General features: G+C 44.5%; 1 protein-coding gene across 1 annotated transcript in view; it reads left to right on the top strand.

Annotated features, from left to right (window-relative positions):
* LOC128692757 (uncharacterized) overlaps positions 1 to 21,254 on the top strand; it is a 169,335-nt gene that overhangs the window by 125,424 nt on the left and 22,657 nt on the right. The window contains exon 2 of the mRNA XM_070089979.1: positions 15,356 to 15,971. Within this exon, the coding sequence (XP_069946080.1) occupies positions 15,356 to 15,971 (616 nt within the window). The remainder of the gene's footprint in view (positions 1 to 15,355; positions 15,972 to 21,254) is intronic.

Raw genomic sequence — 21,254 nt, 5'->3', positions numbered from 1 at the left:
ATTGTGAGAACATCTTACTGGCGTTCCCAGCCGTATATTCTACCTTACCCTCTTTCATTATACTCAAGAATTATACTACCTTAATATAACTGTTTTTAAATCGTGGTCAAACACCTTAATATAACTTATTAAACCATGGTCTAACATCTTAATATAACTGTTATTAAACCATAGTCTAACATCTTAATATAACCGTTGTTATAGCATGGTTTAACATCTTAATATAACTGTCAATAAACCATAGTCTAACATCTTAATATATAACTATTTAAACCATGGTCCAACATCTTAATGTAACTTATATCGCCATCGTCTTTACAACTCAATAATAATTCGTTACTCCAGAGAATTACCAGCACAAATGTAACAATTATACAATTATGCTTTTAACAGAATTATCCTGCGCACTTATGGGTGAAAACCTTATGTAAACTGATCGTTATTTCCGTCTTTATCAACAGTAGTACGTACTACTCTGGACGGGCGGGGCCCCTCATCGAGCGTATTGATTTTTCCCGCGAGTTTGTATTGGGGGTTTAGCAGTCACGTGACTAAAAGTCAGCGGATTTACACTTGTCAGCCATATTGGACGTGACTCCGGCCGATCTTGTATTGATAACTTATAAACTCTTGGCTTATCTCATTACGAGGCGAATAATGTCTGCTGGATGGGTGGTATGGGGTGACAACCGTCCACAGGATGGGTATGGGGTGACTACCATCCACATCTCAGGTGGTACAGTGTCTCAGGTTGTCTCCCTGACGGCCAGTTTGACCTACGAGGCACCGGAGGAACGAGGGGGGTCACACGTGAATTTAAAAAAACAAACTGATGCCAGGGCAATACCACTCCAGTCTCAGGGTGCTCAATAAACAGATAAGGGAAAGAAGTGGAAGCAAACTTCACACACACAGCTTCAAGAGTATGTATGGTAAGCTCCAAAAGCCGAGAGTCCACCTTCGCAAATACACATACACACACACACACACACACACACACACACACACACACACACACACACACACACACACACACACACACACACACACACACACACACACACACACACACTACAAGGAAATACTCAGAGAATCCTTTATATCAAATATCTCACCTTCCTGGTAGGCTTCCTACCCAACGTGGTTAATTGCAGGTCTATCCAGTCTCGTCTGCAAGACCAAATAATGCCGCTGCTTCTAAATCTCGGAGCTCTCATTGGTTGGCCGAAGCGACAGCTAACCAGCCGATTAGCTTTCCGTAACGAGCCACGACATCCAATCACTTCTCAATATTGAAAAACGCTCAATTCAGTGGCAGCGAGCATCCAGGCGGCTTGCCAGTCATCACCCTAGTATACGGCGAAGCTTTATCCAATCAGAAGGGAGATTTGATACGATGAGGTCTTATTGGTCCCAGCATCACCCGATCTGCCAATAAGGAACAAGTTACGATACCAGAGACGACCAATCAGGGGCAGAATGACTCACCGAGGCGCACTCATAAAAATTCGATTTATATATTCTCTATGTTCGCAGGCAAGTTTATAAGGTCCCATCGATACCATGCCTAACCCTTCTAGGGTAGGGTAGGTGCCTCAGCCCGAGCCTTTAGCTCATAAGACTGTCATTCCCATTAGCCCCCTTGGGGCGGGGATGGCAGACCAGAGAGGCCTAGCTTGTGGCTAGGCCTGGGGACAGTTGGTCCCAAAGATGAGGAGGTACTTGTGCCTCCTCCCATGGGAGACTTAGGTCTCAGACACTCCCTCAAGAGGGAGCCAAGGCCGGGCCACCACTTGGAAAAGGCCCGGGCCGGGAGAATACCGGCGAATATTTAATAATAATAAGGCAAGTTTATACATATCATAATTCGTATTATACATCCCCTTCTTCATCTTCATATTATTATTATTATTATTATTATTATTATTATTATTATTATTATTATTATTATTATTATTATTATTATTATTAATCAGTTGAAGCAGTAATAATCATATTACTAACACTACTTAGTAAAATTTGTAGAATTAATAGTAGTAGTGATACTACTACTACTACTACTACTACTACTACTACTACTACTACCAGTAGTAGTAGTACTACTTTAACTGATTAATAATAATTTAATACTAATAATAATAATAGTAAATATAAAGATGAAGAAGGGGAGGTATAAGAATTATGATATATATAAACTGCTACTATTACTACTGTTACCAGTAGTAGTAATAGTAACAGTAGTAGTAGCAGTACTAGTAGTAGTAATAGTTGTAATAGTGGTAGCAGTGGTAATAGTACTATCAGTAGTACCAGCAGTAGTAGTAATAGTACTAGTAGTAGTAGTAGTAGTAATAGTACTACTACTAGTAATAGTAGTACTACTACTAGTAGTAATAGTACTACTACTACTAGTAGTAATAGTACTAGTAGTAGTATCAGTAGTAGTAATAGTAACAGCAGTAGTAGTAGCAGTACCAGAAGTAGTACTAGTAGTAGTAGTACTACTAGTAATAGTAGTATACGTCAAGGGGGGTCACTGACCCACTAAGATCGCTTCAGTACACGATATTATTACGAACACTAAAGAAGATTATAAAATATAAATGATAAATCAATAAATGGCATTTTGAAATTCAGACAATTCAATAGCCAAAAAAAATCAGTGCAGAAACTACAGCAAGATCAGGATTTTCAGAACAAGATAAATTTTTACGTGAGGGGTCGAGTTTAATTACTGATGGTAGTGGGGCACCCAGGGTATGGTAGTGGGGCACCCAGGGTATGGTAGTGGGGCACCCAGGGTATGGTAGTGTGTCTTCCCTCCTAAATAACAAAAATAAAAATAATTATTATTACTATTATGTTTCGTTCCACAGTTTATTTAACAAATAAAGTGCGCGCCAAAATTAGGAGCCACATTACAGTGCGCGCCAAAATTAGGAGCCACATTACAGTGCGCGCCAAAATTAGGAGCCACATTACAGTGCGCGCCAAAATTAGGAGCCACATTACAGTGCGCGCCAAAATTAGGAGCCACATTACAGTGCGCGCCAAAATTAGGAACCACATTACAGTGCGCGCCAAAATTAGGAACCACATTACAGTGCGCGCCAAAATTAGGAACCACATTACAGTGCGCGCCAAAATTAGGAGCCGCCCTTGCGCCGGCTTCTGTTCGTAAAATCTTACAAATTCATTCACCTGTCTTGGTGTATTTCTTTTTTTACCAATACAGAGTGTCACTCTGGGACTGGTGGGAGGCACTTTATGCCAGCTGCCTCTTGGTTACTGCTTGGGAAGTGGGAGCGCCAGCTGCCGTGCCACTTTACGATCCTCATCTGTTTTCCTGAAATTTCCCACCAATGTGATATAAACAGAGTTCATTTCGTCCGTTTTCCTGAAAGTTTCCCGACAACAGGATGTAAACAGAGTCAACTTCCTCTGTTTTCCTGAAACTTCCCGACAACAGGATGTAAACAGTCAGCGTCATCTGTTTTTTTTCCCCTAAAATTTGTGTCCAGGGTGACGTGGCGACACTCACATGACTGTAACTCATGAAATGTGAATTATATCTTAATGGAATATACAAGTTATGAGAGCATCACTACATTCATGGGAAGGAACGCTAAAACCGCAGGAGTCACGCAGCGCCTGGGGAATGGGACTGAATGAGGCTTCTGCCTCAGGAAAACAACGGTAACTCCCTCTCCTAGGATCAAGAGCCTTTTCCGGTATTAAGCCACCCCCCCCCCTTCCCCCTCACGAGGGAAAACTCTAATAATAGTAAAAGCAAAAATTAATAAGTTAATAATAATTTTGGATTAAAGATTTTGTTTTCATTCCCCCCGTAAATTATATTATTCGTTCCGGATTTTTTGTCTGTGCCTCAGTTTAATGTAAAGGCTGGTCCATGGAGGGGGTCAACGCCCCCCGCGGCCCGGCCCCAGACCAGAGAATAGTTTCAGCAACAACATCAACTGCTAACCTGTCAGTTGTTGGTCTTTTTTTAAATTATTACCTAAATGTAAAAGCCTCCACATCAGACACAGCAACGTAATATAAAGAAAAACATAATGTATTACTGTACCGAGTGAGTTAGTGTTGTTGTTGCTGCTGACTCTTTCTTTCATTATTCACACATACTGTATTGAAAATTAATACAGTATATCACATAATATATTTCAAATAACAGACATATTGTATTTAAAATACGATATATCAGGGAATTAGGTAAGTTTACATGTATACTTGGTAACACCCGTGTATAACATGTAACACACATATTCATGGTGCGGTAAGTATGCGTATTTGGTAACACATACAGGTATGCACGTTTGTGGATAGTATGTGTGTGTGTACTCACCTAGTTGAGGTTGCAAGGGTCGAGTCCAAGCTCCTGGCCCCACCTCTTCACTGGTCGCTACTAGGTCACTCTCCCTGAACCGTGAGCTTTATCATACCTCTGCTTAAAGCTATGTATGGATTCTGCTTCCACTACATCGTTTCCCAAACTATTCCACTTCCTGACTATTCTGTGGCTGAAGAAATACTTCCTAACATCCCTGTGATTCATCTGTGTCTTCAACTTCCAACTGTGTCCCCTTGCTGCTGTGTCCCATCTCTGGAACATCCTGTCTTTGTCCACCTTGTCAATTCCTCTCAGTATTTTGTACGTCGTTATCATGTCCCCTCTATCTCTCCTGTCCTCCAGTGTCGTCAGGTTGATTTCCCTTTACCTCTCCTCGTAGGACATACCTCTTAGCTCCGGGACTAGTCTTGTTACAAACCTTTGCACTTTCTCTACTTTCTTTACGTGCTTGGCTAGGTGTGGGCTCCAAACTGGTGCCGCATACTCCAATATGGGCCTAACGTACACGGTGTACAGAGTCCTGAGCGATTCCTTATTAAGTTGTCGGAATGCTGTTCTGAGGTTTGCTAGGCGCCCATATGCTGCAGCAGTTATTTGGTTGATGTGCGCTTCAGGAGATGTGCCTGGTGTTATACTCACCCCAAGATCTTTTTCCTTGAGCGAGGTTTGTAGTCTCTGGCCCCCTAGACTGTACTCCGTCTGCGGTCTTCTTTGCCCTTCCCCAGTCTTCATGACTTTGCACCTGCTGGGGTTGAACACCAGGAGCCAATTGCTGGACCAGGTCTGCAGCCTGTCCAGATCCCTTTGTAGTTCTGCCTGGTCTTCGATCGAGTGAATTCTTCTCATCAGCTTCACGTCATCTGCAAACAGGGACACCTCAGAGTCTATTCCTTCCGTCATGTCGTTCACAAATACCAGAAACAGCACTGGTCCTAGGACTGACCCCTATGGGACCCCGCTGGTCACAGATGCCCACTCTGACACCTCGCCACGTACCATGACTCGCTGCTGTCTTCCTGACAAGTATTCCCTGATCTATTGTAGTGCCTTCCCTGTTATCCCTGCTTGGTCCTCCAGTTTTTGCACTAATCTCTTGTGTGGAACTTACCTGGAGTTTACCTGGAGAGAGTTCCGGGGGTCAACGCCCCCGCGGCCCGGTCTGTGACCAGGCCTCCTGGTGGATCAGAGCCTGATCAACCAGGCTGTTACTGCTGGCTGCACGCAAACCAACGTACGAGCCACAGCCCGGCTGATCAGGTGTGATGTAGTCCAGCTGGGCTTGTGAGGTCTCTGGGGAGACCTAATTTAACCAATTATATGGTCACACCTTGCCTTGGCAGACGTTTGTAGCCACGCCCACGTCTGAGGTCTTTTGTTCTTGACGCCTCAGACCTAGGCGTCAGGTCGTACACGTGGTTGTGGAGGGTGCTTGGACCACCATAAAAGCCCAAGGAAGAGCATGATCAAGAGATTCGAGCAGAGCTGCTGCTGGGATGCAGAGCTCCTGAGCAGAGACTTCGAGCGGAGCTGCTGCTGGGGTGCAGGGCTCGGGAGAAGGCTGCTGAAGTCTCTGGAGGAGACTGTTGGAGGCATTGGGCAGAGTACTGGCTTGGCGCAGAACTCGTGCTGTGTAGGTCTTGGGACCTGTGGCTTAGTTCCTGTAGTGAACTGTCCTCTGTGCTATATTGTAAGTTACATTCATTTTGGTCAAGTTGATTGTGTTCCCTGTCTCACTGCTTATGTGTACCACCCCATTTATCTGTTCCCAAATATATTATGGTACAAAGACGTAATAATAAACTGTGTTTGAGTAGAATAGTAATATTCACTGTCCCCGTTATTTTCTCCATTTTATTTATGTTTAGTTAAAGTAGTGAGAGGGTGAGCAGTGTGGAGTGGTGGGTAGAGTAATGAGAGGTGAAGTTGTGGTCACCACTGACCTGTCGTTACCTACCTACCTCCGCTAATCATCTCACTCCTACCACCTCGCCTGCCTCTCCCCTGCCTACATAATCCCTTACTCCCATATTCCCCACTTATATCCTATTCAATCATTACCCCCTACATGACATGGTGTCTAAGCGGTGGTGGTTCTTATTATTTTTATAGTAGGAACCAGTCCCATGTGCCTTATTTTTGACTGCTCGGTTATACTTATGCTACCATTTGCTACCATTTGATTTTGTGTGTTATTATAATATAATCCTAGTGACCTTAACTGACCTTTTCTTGACAGTGGGTCTGAATAATTGCTTGGGTGTAATATTATATTTGGTGGAGTTGGTTGTTGATTAGAGATAAATGGTGGAGAATATCAGTATTTGGGTGAGACTTTTGGGGGAAGCAATTACTGGCCGAAATTGAATATTTACAGAGGAATGAGAAGTCACCCAGCCCGCCTTGGAAGACTTACCCACAACTGTCACCCATTGAAGAGTTGCCTATGATTGCTGTCCACCTGATGTGCCCAGTCACCCAGCTGATATGCCCAGTCACCCAGCTGATGTGCCCCAGTAGATGTATTGCTGCCCTGGTCTGTCATCCAGTGTGGTGGGTGTCTGTCTGCGTCACCCAGCCTCTGTGACCATCACCCACGGACCGCCAGTTACCCGCAGTTGCCAGGGATGGGTGACCGCACCTGCTGTTGATGACCTGAAGTGACCTCACCTCACCTCGAGCAACTGACCATAGCCTGCTACTGCTGATGTCGGCTGCTGTGATGCTGCTGAGATGCTATAGCTGTGCTGCTATGCTGTGGCCGTGCTGAGATGCTGTAGCCGTGCTGCAATGCTGTGGCCGTGCTGTGTGCTGCTGTGATGTTGAGATGCTGCGGCCGTGCTGTGATGTTGAGACGCTGCGGCCGTGCTGTGATGCTGGGACCGTGCTGCGATGCTGTAGCCGTGCTGCGATGCTGTGGCCGTGCTGTGTGCTGCTGTGATACGGCCGTGCTATGTGCTGCTGTGATACGGCCGTGCTGTGATGATGGATATGCTGTGGCCGTGCTGTGATGCTGCCTAGCTCAAGAGGAGATGGCGGTGATGCTGCAGTGGTGTGTGAGGGATTCTGGCTGGTGTGCCAGGACAGGAGAATCTACTATGAAGGAGTTGCCATCCTCGGAGATGTGGAAGGACGTGAGCCGCAGATATGGACTCCAGCTGCTGGGACCAGCCTGCTTTCAAGGGCGGCATGGAGGTGTGTCCTGCCTTGCTGGTCGACCTGTGCGACAGGTATGCGGGGATGCCCTGCCAGCCATGAGAGACAATTAAGAGTGTGAGATGTCCCCAGCCTACTTTGACTTGCCAGAAGTGTTAGTGTTACCTGTGTGAAATAAGGTGACCTTGAAAACGGTCCAGTGATTATGGCCGCCTTGTTTTATGAGGCCAGTGAATCCTAGTAGTGGCATAGGATAATGGAGGGTCTTAGCTGCGATGCCTGCCCTGTCTCGATTTTCAGATGTTGTAGTGTGCATATGAAGTGTGCCGAAAATGCGACCTTGGTGGTCGTGAAGTGGTCCAGTTGCAGTTACTTGAAAGAATGCAACCCGTTGGAGCAGTTTTCCACGCCATAGAAGCCTAGAGAGGTTTGGCCCAATGGTTAACGTGCGAGGGTGACTAGCATTGGCTAGTGCATTTCTAGTAGAAGTAGGGAAGGCACTGGAGCCCGATATTTAGGTTTAAGGAGAAATGACGGGTAAGGAGGCTTTGCACCAGAGAGCGACTATTATGCTGGCCAACTGCCAGGGGTACTGATTATGCTGCCTTGTGGTAGTTGAGGAGGTTGAGGGAAATATAATTGTATTATGTATAATTTTGTCTTTGTATTGTAATAGATTTAAGGGATTAGGATTAAAATAGTCTAATAACTAGGACAAATTGTCCTAGTTCTCAGATATTTTAAATTGGGGGAGAAAGGGGGATGTGATGTAGTCCAGCTGGGCTTGTGAGGTCTCTGGGGAGACCTAATTTAACCAATTATATGGTCACACCTTGCCTTGGCAGACGTTTGTAGCCACGCCCACGTCTGAGGTCTTTTGTTCTTGACGCCTCAGACCTAGGCGTCAGGTCGTACACGTGGTTGTGGAGGGTGCTTGGACCACCATAAAAGCCCAAGGAAGAGCATGATCAAGAGATTCGAGCAGAGCTGCTGCTGGGATGCAGAGCTCCTGAGCAGAGACTTCGAGCGGAGCTGCTGCTGGGGTGCAGGGCTCGGGAGAAGGCTGCTGAAGTCTCTGGAGGAGACTGTTGGAGGCATTGGGCAGAGTACTGGCTTGGCGCAGAACTCGTGCTGTGTAGGTCTTGGGACCTGTGGCTTAGTTCCTGTAGTGAACTGTCCTCTGTGCTATATTGTAAGTTACATTCATTTTGGTCAAGTTGATTGTGTTCCCTGTCTCACTGCTTATGTGTACCACCCCATTTATCTGTTCCCAAATATATTATGGTACAAAGACGTAATAATAAACTGTGTTTGAGTAGAATAGTAATATTCACTGTCCCCGTTATTTTCTCCATTTTATTTATGTTTAGTTAAAGTAGTGAGAGGGTGAGCAGTGTGGAGTGGTGGGTAGAGTAATGAGAGGTGAAGTTGTGGTCACCACTGACCTGTCGTTACCTACCTACCTCCGCTAATCATCTCACTCCTACCACCTCGCCTGCCTCTCCCCTGCCTACATAATCCCTTACTCCCATATTCCCCACTTATATCCTATTCAATCATTACCCCCTACATGACACAGGAACCGACTTTAGGTGCTTGTCCAGTGCCAGCTTGAAGACTGTCAGGGGTCTGTTGGTAATCCCCCTTATGTATGCTGGGAGGCAGTTGAACAGTCTCGGGCCCCTGACACTTATTGTATGGTCTCTTAACGTGCTAGTGACACCCCTGCTTTTCATTAGGGGATGTTGCATCGTCTGCCAAGTCTTTTGCTTTCGTAGTGAGTGATTTTCGTGTGCAAGTTCGGTACTAGTCCTTCTAGGATTTTCCAGGTGTATATAATCATGTATCTCTCCCGCCTGCGTTCCAGGGAATGCAGGTTTAGGAACCTCTGAAATGTGTCAAACGCCTTCTTGCAGTCCAAGAAAATGCAATCCACCCACCCCTCTCTCTCTTGTCTTACTGCTGTGTGTGTGTGTGTGTGTGTGTGTGTGTGTGTGTGTGTGTGTGTGTGTGTGTGTGTGTGTGTGTGTGTACGCGCGTGCGCAGAGTTCTTGAGCACAGGTCTAGGTGGGCAAAGTGTTATATTAAGTGATGGTTTTCACGGTGTGAGTGAGGCTTCACTTACACCGTATGGCTTCTGTACTCACCTAATTGTGGTTGCAGGGGTCGAGACTCAGCTCCTGGGTGTGTGTGTGTGTGTGTGTGTGTGTGTGTGTGTGTGTGTGTGTGTGTGTGTGTGTGTGTGTGTGTGTGTGTGTGTGTGTGATGCATGGTAATGTATATATATGTAGGACACTGTAATTACGAAAAGTAAATACAAAGCTTGAAACCTTCCTAGAAACTTTCTTAATTATAGTGAGAGAGAGAGAGAGAGATAGAGAGAGAGAGAGAGAGAGAGAGAGAGAGAGAGAGAGAGAGAGAGAGAGAGAGAGAGAGAGAGACAGAGAGAGGAGAGTGTCTGGAAGTGTTTGGATTCGTTCCAGACCCCTCGCAGAAAATTAGGAGAGGCCATCAACATAAAACAGTGTAGTGGCTGGAGGCTGGCAAGAATGACCGTGTCTGTGACTCCTACTCCGTGCCGCCTCACTGACCAAAGTGAAGTGTCATTAAAATGACCTTGACCTCCCACACACAGCTGCTGGAACCCGTCATTCTTGAATCTAGGGAGAGAGAGAGAGAGAGAGAAAGAGAGAGAGAGAGAGAGAGAGAGAGAGAGAGAGAGAGAGAGAGAGAGAATATATTATCTGGTTTCATTTTGGTGCGAAATGTAACTGGGAAATTCCTGAATAGTTAATATTCATTTCCATTGTCGCACTTGACACACACACACACACACATACACACACACACACATACACACACACGCACACGCATACACACTGTACACTGTGTATGTTAGGCCCATACTGGAGTATGCAGCACCAGTCTGGAACCCACACCTGGTCAAGCACGTCAAGAAGTTAGAGAAAGTACAAAGGTTTGCAACAAGGCTAGTCCCAGAGCTCAAGGGAATGTCGTACGAGGAAAGGTTAAGGGAAATCGGACTGACGACACTGGAGGACAGAAGGGTCAGGGGAGACATGATAACGACATACAAGATACTGCGGGGAATAGACAAGGTGGACAGAGATAGGATGTTCCAGAGAGGGGACACAGGGACAAGGGGTCACAACTGGAAGCTGAAGACTCAGACGAGTCACAGGGACGTTAGGAAGTATTTCTTCAGTCATAGAGTTGTCAGCAAGTGGAATAGCCTAGCAAGTGAAGTAGTGGAGGCAGGAACCATACATAGTTTTAAGAAGAGGTATGACAAAGCTCAGGAAGCAGAGAGAGAGAGGATCCAGTAGCGATCAGTGAAGAGGCGGGGCCAGGAGCTGAGTCTCGACCCCTGCAACCACAATTAGGTGAGTACAATTAGGTGAGTACACACAGACACATACACACATACACGCACACACACACACACGCATACACACACACACGCATACACACACACACACACATACACACACACACACACACACACACACACACGCACACGCACACAGACACACACAGACAGACACACACACAAACACACACACAAACACACACACAAACACACACACACACACACACACACACACACACACACACACACACACACACACACACACACACACACACACACACAGGGGCCAGGAGCTCGGACTCGACCCCCGCAACCTCAACTAGGTGAGTACACACACACACATACGGACCAGATAGATCCAGACGCAGACCAGACAGGTCTACAAAGAGACCTGGACAGGCTGGATGTGTGGTCCAGAAACTGGCTCCTAGAATTTAACCCCGCCAAATGCAAAGTCATGAAGATCGGAGGAGGGCAAAGAAGACCGCAGACAGAGTATAGGCTAGGAGGCAAAGGCTGCAAACCTCACTCAAGGAGAAAGACCTAGGAGTAAGTATAATACCGAGTACATCGCCAGAAGCACACATTAACCAAATAACTGCTGCGGCATATGGGCGCTTGGTAAACCTGAGAATAGCGTTCCGGTACCTCAGTAATGAATCGTTCAAGATTTTATACACTGTGTACGTCAGTCCCATACTGGAGTACGCAGCACCAGTTTGGAACCCACACCTGGTCAAACACGGCAAGAAATTAGAGAAAGTGCAAAGGTTTGCAACAAGGCTAGTTCCAGAGCTAAGGGAATGTCCTATGAGGAAGGGTTAAGGGAAATCGGTCTGACAACACTGGAGGACAGGAGGGTCAGGGGAGACATGATAACGACATACAAAATACTGCTTGGAATAGACAAGGTGGACAGAGACAGGATGTTCCAGAGATGGGACACAGAAACAAAGGGTCACAATTGGAAGCTGAAGACTCAGATGAGTCAAAGGGATGTTAGGAAGTATTTCTTCAGTCATAAAGTAGTTAGGAAGTGGAATAGTCTGGCAAGCGATGTAGTGGAGGCAGGAACTATACATAGTTTTATGACGAGGTATGATAAAGCTCATGGAGCAGGGGGAGAGAGGACCTAGTAGCGGTCGGTGAAGAGGCGGGGCCAGGAGCTGAGTCTCGACCCCTGCAACCACAATTAGGTGAGTACAATTAGGTGAGTACAGACACACACACAGACACACACACAGACACACACAGACACAGACACACACAGACACACACACACACAGACACACACAGACACACACACACACACACACACACACACACACACACACACACACACACACACACACACACACACACACACACACACACACATACACACACACACACGTACACACACACATATACACACACACACACACACACACACACACACACACACACACACATACACACAAACACACACACACACACACACACACACGCCGCACACACACGCCGCGCGCGAACACGCCGCACACACACACCCACACCGCACACAAAACAACAACAGGCCTAGTGTCTAATCGACATGTGCTTAGGACAAAATGGTAACTAACACACACACACAGTCTCGATCCTTGCAAACACATCTCTGCACGTACACACATGCACGCGCACGCATGTTAATCAACTGTTGGAAAAAAGTAATCAACGACTCCGCATTAATCAGAATAATCAATGATTCGAAGGAATACAAAGGAAGTCCAATACGTAAGCAAACGATCCAGCAGCCGTGTTGTGGAGACCATGCCAGCAGCAACAACCTGACGAAACTGGCGCTCATCAACTATAAACTCAATTAGGGGTTCCTCTTATCTTTCTACTTCCGTGCAATTACCGAATTCTCGCCCCAATTACCCGAATTTCATTCTGCAATCGATGTTGGTATAAGCACCCGCGTTATGTTTACCCGTCAAGCGGATAGCGATCGATGACAGCAGACTCGTCGACTCCTGGAACAATGACGGCTCTCTGTTCTAATTCCGTCCAGGACTTATTAACCTGGTACTCACTAGTTTACACATCCCTATGTCAAGTTACCTCTGTGCCCACAAACTGGAAATATTAGGGTGTGACGCCTATACAAACCTTAGTCCAAAACCTGTGTTCAAGTCCAGCATGAGTCTTGTTAGCCTGGAACCCTCAGTGTTCGAGTCCAGTATGAGTCTAGTTAGCCTGGAACCCTCAGTGTTCGAGTCCAGTATGAGTCTAGTTAGCCTGGAACCCTCAGTGTTCGAGTCCAGTATGAGTCTTGTTAGCCTGGAACCCTCAGTGTTCGAGTCCAGTATGAGTCTTGTTAGCCTGGAACCCTCAGTGTTCGACTCCAGTATGAGTCTTGTTAGCATGGAACCCTCAGTGTTCGACTCCAGTATGAGTCTTGTTAGCCTGGAACCCTCAGTGTTCGACTCCAGTATGAGTCTTGTTAGCATGGAACCCTCAGTGTTCGACTCCAGTATGAGTCTTGTTAGCCTGGATTCCTCAGGGATCGACAAAAGTTTTCGTGGTCGTCTACAATTATGTGTCTTCATTAAGAGACTAAACAGTTCAAAATAGCCATCGAGAATTTTAATAATTTCAGACAGAGGCCAGACAACAGCTTATTTGAATTTCAAGAATGTTGGTCTCCTCTCTTCCTAAAGAAACACTATTATTTCCCGAGCTTTATTGACAGACAAGTTAACTATTCTTTCAATCCCAAAAACAGTAATGGGATAGGTCTCAGTCTTGCCCAAGAATCGAGTCTAGGATCTTTCGGTTATTCACCGAATGCTCTAATCACTGAATTACAAAACAGTGTGTGTACTCATTTATATGTGGATTCAGAGGGCCGAGTCACAGCTCCTGGCCCCGCCTCTTCACTAGCCGCTACTAGGTCACTCTTCCCGCTCCTAGAGCCTTATAATACCTCTTCTTAAAGCTATGTATAGAACTTGCCTCCACTACTTCACTCTCCAGATTCTTCCACTTTCTGACAACTCTAAGGCTGAAGATTATTATTATTATTATTATAATAAAAAAGAAGCGCTAAGCCACAACGGCTATACAGCTAAGGCTGAAGAAGTACTTCCTAACATCCCAGTGATTCATTTGAGTTTTTAATTTCCAGTTGTGTCCCCTTGTTTCTGTGTTTTATCTCTGAAACATTCTGATCTTGTCTAAAATGTGCGTATTCAGCTATTTGTGGTTGCAGAGGTCGAGTCATAGCTCCTGGCCCCGCGTCTTCACTGATCGCTACTAGGTCCTCTTTCTCCCTATTGCATGTATATTTGTGTGTGTGTGTGTATTTACCTAGTTGTGGTTGCAGGGGTTGAGTCAGAGCTCCTGGTTCCTGTGTGTGTGTGTGACATCGATGTGTTTAATACTATTAATTTTACCCCAGACCTCTTTTTCCTTTCAGCATGGTGCATGGTGTTGCAAGTCTCTTGGCCCCTCTGAGCTCTCCTTGCTTGGTTCGTACTCAAAGATGAAACAGTGAGTCCTTAGGTTCGGGTTGACTGACGTTACTGCTGTGTACGGGATAGCAACTCATCACTTCGTACTTCTCCCGTTTTAAAGTTTCACCTTACTGCTGCTTGATTTAGGGTCAAGTTTTATTACACTAAATCTATGTATTTTCCCGCGCTAGATTATTATAATCATGGGGGAGCCCTAAACTCGTAGGGATTATACAGCGCCTGTGGGGGGGTAGGGGTTGAATGGAAAGTATTCAGACTCAATTCAGGGAACTGGAGCATAGATCCAATTCCCTATATCAAGATCCCCTCACCAGCATCAAGGAACCTCCCTTGAGGGGTTATCTTGCTAGAACAGTCCACTTTATGCATATTACATATAATTCAAGTAAGTCTACACCAAATCCAAAGAGGCCTTACAGTTCATCATAACAAATGGTATTTCTCTTCACGTTAAACCATTTACAGTAGAAGTTAAACATTATAAGCGGGGTATATAAGTTTTGGTGCAATATATTTACTACATCCTACCAGCCTAGGGTAAATTAGTGGGTGGATGTATTAAATTAATTCGCAGTCTCTTAAATCTTTCCAGCGAGATCTTCCTTGCCCATATTGCTGCTCCGAGTGGAAGATTTATTTTCTCTAAACTTACCAGTCATGCAGTTTCTAATAGCACAGGTTTGTCTAGTGTACACAAGCACTAACTTTCTGAACCACAGCGCCCTGTTGTTCCCCATGAAGCCAACTACATAGTTTTATTGGCTAGAGAGAGAGAGAGAGCGAGAGCGAGAGAGCGAGAGAGAGAGAGAGAGAGAGAGAGAGAGAGAGAGAGAGAGAGAGAGAGAGAGAGAGAGAGAGAGAGAGAGAGAGAGAGAGAGAGAGAGAGAGAGAGAGAGAGAGAGAATATTTTTCATCACTAAAGAAACTAATCTGTCTTTTCAGGTGTGTCCAGAAGCGCTCTTTCCTCCAAGGGTTCTTCCCCTCTTCCCCTGTACTCCCGAGCACCTCCACCTTCCTCCAGTGCCTCCCCTGCTGCCTCTACTCTTCCACCAGTCGTCCCTGAGTCGCCAGCGCTACCTGGGACCTCCAGTCGTCCTGTCTCTGAGCACTTCGTGGACCCTGCCACTTCGACCAACCTGAAACCCTCAGCTCCAGAGATCCCACGGGGTCTTTTCCCTTCCTCTTCTCCGCCCACCTTCTCTTTCTCTTCCCTCTCCTCTTCCTCCGTCATCCAAAGACGTTCTAGCACCTTTGTCTTATCCCATTCACTTGTGGCCAACGTTACAACTATTCCAAACGTTCCGTCTTCCATTCCTATCTCCCCCGTTTCCCTCGTCTCCCTCCCCTCTACCTCCACTTCATCACCACCTTTGCTTCCATCTACTACTTCTATGCCAGCACCTTTTTCTAGTCCTTCAGTGTCGCCGCTTGCGTCTTCGTCTGCGTCTTCAGCATCGTCTTCCAAGTCAGTGTGTTGGGGCAGTGAGACGGGCGACTCCATGACACTTAGCCCCGATCACCGCGGCAATCTCTGGCTCCTAGACTCCTACAGGCAAGGGTAAGAGAGAAAGAGAGAGAGAGAGAGAGAGAGAAAGCATAGGATATAACTACGTATTATTTTGTACGAACCTATCCCATAGCGATATTCTATTAAAATATGGCTTTTATAACCAGAAAAAAAGATATATTTGACAAATTATGATTTACTTCCAGCAAGGTCGAATAAATTCTTCCGTGTGCATATATATATATATATATATATATATATATATATATATAGTATCCCTTCCGGTTTAGGCCTTCCACTGGGCGGGTATCCGGTCTAGGACCAGCAGCTGGAGGGTCACCTTTTCACACCTAGGTGTTACTTCCGGTTTTGACCATGACCTCGCCCTCGAGACTACCTCACCCTTGACCCCCCCAACCAATACCCCCGCCCACGACCCCCCCCCCCCCTTCGCGACCCCCCCCTTCGCGCCGCGCGCCCCCGCCCGCCCGCCCGCGCGCCCCCGCCCCCCCGCGCGCCCGCCGCGCGCGCCCGCGCCCTTCGCGACCCCCGCCCGCGCCTTCTGCTGCGCCTTCTGCAGCGTCATCCGGATCGCCCCCGCGCCTCGAATTTTTTTTTTTTTTCCGATCTCCTTGGATCAATTTTTTTTGGATTCCCCCCCCTATGGGGTTTTCGAAATTCTCCATCTCCTCGGATCAAGTTTTTTGGGTCCCCCCTCCTTTCACCCCCCCATCCCCCGAAACAATTTTTTTTCCCCCTCATGGGGGTTATCAAAGTCTCCATCTCCTTGGATCAAGTTTTTTTGGATCCCCCCCTATGGGGGTTTCGAAAGTCTCCATCTCCTCGGATCAAGTTTTTTGGATCCCCCCTATGGGGTTTTCGAAATTCTCCATCTCCTTGGATCAAGTTTTTTTGGATTCCCCCCTATGGGGTTTTCGAAATTCCTCGGATCAAGTTTTTGGAATCCCCCCTCTGGGTATAAGCATTCAAAATAGACTCCTCCTATGGGGGCATGCCTACTACAGGTCTAAACATCTTCCCCTTATTATTTTAAAATGAACTAAAAGTTTCCTCTCATTAAGTTAAATGAACTAAAAAAGCGTGTTTACTCGGCGGTCAGTGACGTCAGTATTCCTCTCATTAAGTTAAATGAACTAAAAAGGACCACGCGCACACAGGTTGAATCTTGTATACCCTTTTAATAGCAGTGACGTCACGCGCACACAGGCTGAATCTTGTCGATCCTTTTAGTTCATTCAAGTTAATAAGGGGACACATTTTTTCGTTAATACCCACAATTTCTTTACAACACAAGTCTAGACATTTTTTTAACTATTTCATCTCAGGTCACTCCCCCACGAAGTAACCTCCTCCCCACCCTCCCAAACCCTCACACTCCAACCAACACCTCACAATTTTCACTCATAACCCCCAATTTTTCTCGTTTTAACCCTTTTAGTTCATTAAAGTTAATAAGGGGACACATGCATCAGAAAGTCACCACATCGCTTACATCCACTTTCGTTAAATTCACTACTCACAATTTTACATATTACGAAGTTAAATACGCACTTTTACTTTGAACATCTTCAAAACACTCTCATAAATCATTTGAATACTCACAAAAAATACCTTTATACATTTCCAAACAACACTGAAATACTCCAAAAACATCATTCGAACACCCCCAAATCACCTCTGAATACTCCCAGAACACCTTCATAAGTACTCTTGCACATCATTTGAACACCTTCATAAGTACTCTCATAATCATTTGTACACCTTCAAAAAACACCTTTGAATACTCACATAAACACCCTTGAACACCTTCAAAACACCTTCAAAGCACTCTCATAATCATTTGAACACACTCAAAACACCTTTGAATAACCTCAAAACACCTTTGAACACCTTCAAAACACCCTTGAACACCTTCAAAACACCCTTGAACACCTTCAAAAACAACATTTGAACACACTCAAAACACCTTTGAACACCTTTGAACATTTCCAAAACACTATTTGAGTACTCCCAAATAAGATTTGACATCTCTAATTTATCTGCACTTACACATTTCATTAAATTACAACTCATCCCTCAGTCTCCAGACTAGGCATTTTCTCGTTTTTACCCTTTTAGTTCATTAAAGTTATTAAGGGGACACAATACATCAGAAAAAAAAGTCACAAAAACTAACTCAAACACTTTACTTTGAACATCCCCAAAAAACACTCATAATCATTTGAATACTCACATAAACACCCTTGAACACCTTCAAAACACCTTTGAATATCGTTTTTAAACTAATTTCATCACAACCCACTTATATCATCTTTTTTCGGTAACTCTAATTCGACTACACTACCCTCATCAATTACCAACAAATTTTACTCGTTTTAACTAATGTCATCACTGTAACCAAGATTTTCACAAAAAAAAAAAAAAAAAAACTATGACACCTAACACACACGCACACACACACACACCCCACAACACCCACAATTTTTCTCGTTTTAACCCTTTTAGTTCATTAAAGTTAATAAGGGGACACAGTACATCAGAAAGTCACAACAACAACATCCACAACCCACAATTTTTTCTCGTTTTAGCTAATTTCATCAGAAAAAGTCCCAACAACAACCCACTTATAACATCTTTTTTCGGTATCTCTAGTTCGACAACAACACCCACAACACCCACATCCCACAACACCCATGAACATTTCCAAAACACTATTTGAGTACTCCCAATTACACCACTGATTACTACTAAAACACCGCTGAATTCAATCAAAACACCCTTCAACACCTTCAAACACCCTTGAACACCTTCAAAACACTCTTGAACACTTTCAAAAACACCTTTGAACATTTCCAATCAACACTGAAACACTTCCAAAAAACACAATTTGAGTACTCCCAATTACACCACTGAATACTACTAAAACACCGCTGAATTCAATCAAAACACCCTTCAACACCTTCAAAACACCTTTGAACACACTTCAAAACACCTTTGACACCTTCAAAAACTCTTGAACACCTCAAAAAACACAATTTGAGTACTCCCAATTACACCACTGAATTCTACTAAAACACCGCTGAATTTCAAAACACCCTCATCAAAACACCTTTGAACACACTCAAAACACCTTTGAATAACCTCAAAACACCCTTCAACACCTTCAAACACCCTTGAACACATTTCAAAAAAACAACATTTGAACACCTTCAAAATCACCTTTGAACATTTCCAATCAACACTGAATCACTTCCAAAAAAAACACAATTTGAGTACTCCCAATTACACCACTGAATACTACTAAAACACCGCTGAATTCAATCAAAACACCTTTGAACACCTTCAAAACACCCTTGAACACCTTCAAAACACCTTTGACACCTTCAAAACACTCTTGAACACCTTCAAAAAACACCTTTGAACATTTCCAATCAACACTGAAACACTTCCAAAAACACAATTTGAGTACTCCCAATTACACCACTGAATTCTACTAAAACACCGCTGAATTCAATCAAAACACCCTTCAACACCTTCAAAACACCTTTGAACACCTTCAAAACACCTTTGAATAACCTCAAAACACCTTTGAACACCTTCAAAACACTCTCATAATCATTTGAACACACTCAAAACACCTTTGAATAACCTCAAAACACCTTTGAACACCTTCAAAACACCCTTGAACACCTTCAAAAAAACAACATTTGAACACACTCAAAACACCTTTGAACACCTTTGAACATTTCCAAACAACACTGAAACACTTCCAAAAACACCATTTGAGTACTCCCAAATACACCACTGAATACTAAAACACCACTGAATACACTCAAAACACCACCAAAATCACCATAAACTAAGATCAACACCCACATCCCACAACACCCACAACCCACAACACCCACAATTTTTTCTCGTTTTATCTAATTTCATCAGAAAGTCACAACACCCACACCTCCCATTTTTTTCTCGTTTTAACTAATTTCATCAGAAAAAGTCACATCAACAACCCACTTATAACGTCTTTTCGGTATCTCTAGTTCGACAACAACACCCACATCCCACAACACCCACATCCCACATCCCACACACACACACACACACACACACACACACACACACACACACACCCTAACCTAGCCTAACCTAACTTATCCTAACCTAGCCTAACCTAACCTAACCTAGCCTAACCTAACTTAACCTAACCTAACCTTTACCTAACCTTTACCTAACTTAACCTAACCTAACCTAACCTTTACCTAACCTTTACCTAACCTAATCTAACCTTGCCTAACCATTACCTAACCTAACCTAACCTATCTTAACCTAACCCAACCTAACCTAGCCGAACCTATCCTAACCTAACCTAAAATATATTGGAACACTTCCAAAAAATACATTAGAGTACTCCAGAATTACTTTGAACGACTCCATTTTTGGATATTTCCAAATTAGTTTTGAAAACTTTATCGTAAAATCGAACATTATTTTCTTGTTGGTAAACACACTCAATGGTAGAAATATTTACTCGATTTCCGAATAGAAACACTTTCCTCGCTCTGAGAGACTCATTGTGGGTCACCCCTTCCCCCCCAACACCACTGGGTAATGCGGTTCACACCCAAGGTAGATTTAAGATAATCATGAACACCTGCGCCAACTCAGGACAGACAGACGCCATGAAATGCGGGTAACATCCAAGGTAGAAAATCATCTCTTTCCAGACCAACTGTCTATCCTAACCTAACCTAACCTAACCTAACCTAATTCCTAACCTAACCTAACCTCACCTAACCGAACCTAACCTAACTCCATCAATCACCTCTATCCTAACCTAACCTAACCTAACCTAACCCAACCTAACTCCATCAAACACCTCTATCCTAACCTAACCTAACCTATCCTAACCTAACCTAACTCCATCAAACACCTCGAATACTACCTAACTTAACCTAACCTAACCTTACCTAACCTACCGAACCTAACCTAACCTAACCTAACCTATCCTAACCTGTCCTAACCTAACCTATCCTAACCTAACCTAACCTAACCTAACCTAACTTATCCTAAGCTAACCTAACCTAACTTATCCTAACCTAACCTAACCTAACTTATCCTAACCTAACCTAACCTAACCTAAAATAACGAACCTAACCTAACTTATCCTAATCTAATCTAACCTAACCTAACCTAACTTATCCTAACCTAACCTAACTTATCCTAACCTAACCTAACCTAACCTAACCTAAAATAACCTAACCTAACTTATCCTAACCTACTCACTTTACTTTGAACACCTTCAAAACACTC

The sequence above is a fragment of the Cherax quadricarinatus genome, chromosome 30 (genome assembly GCF_038502225.1).
Source record: "Cherax quadricarinatus isolate ZL_2023a chromosome 30, ASM3850222v1, whole genome shotgun sequence".
NCBI classification, from domain to species: domain Eukaryota; kingdom Metazoa; phylum Arthropoda; class Malacostraca; order Decapoda; family Parastacidae; genus Cherax; species Cherax quadricarinatus.
Note: the sequence above shows the minus strand (reverse complement) of the source record. Positions and strands in the feature narration are given on the sequence as shown.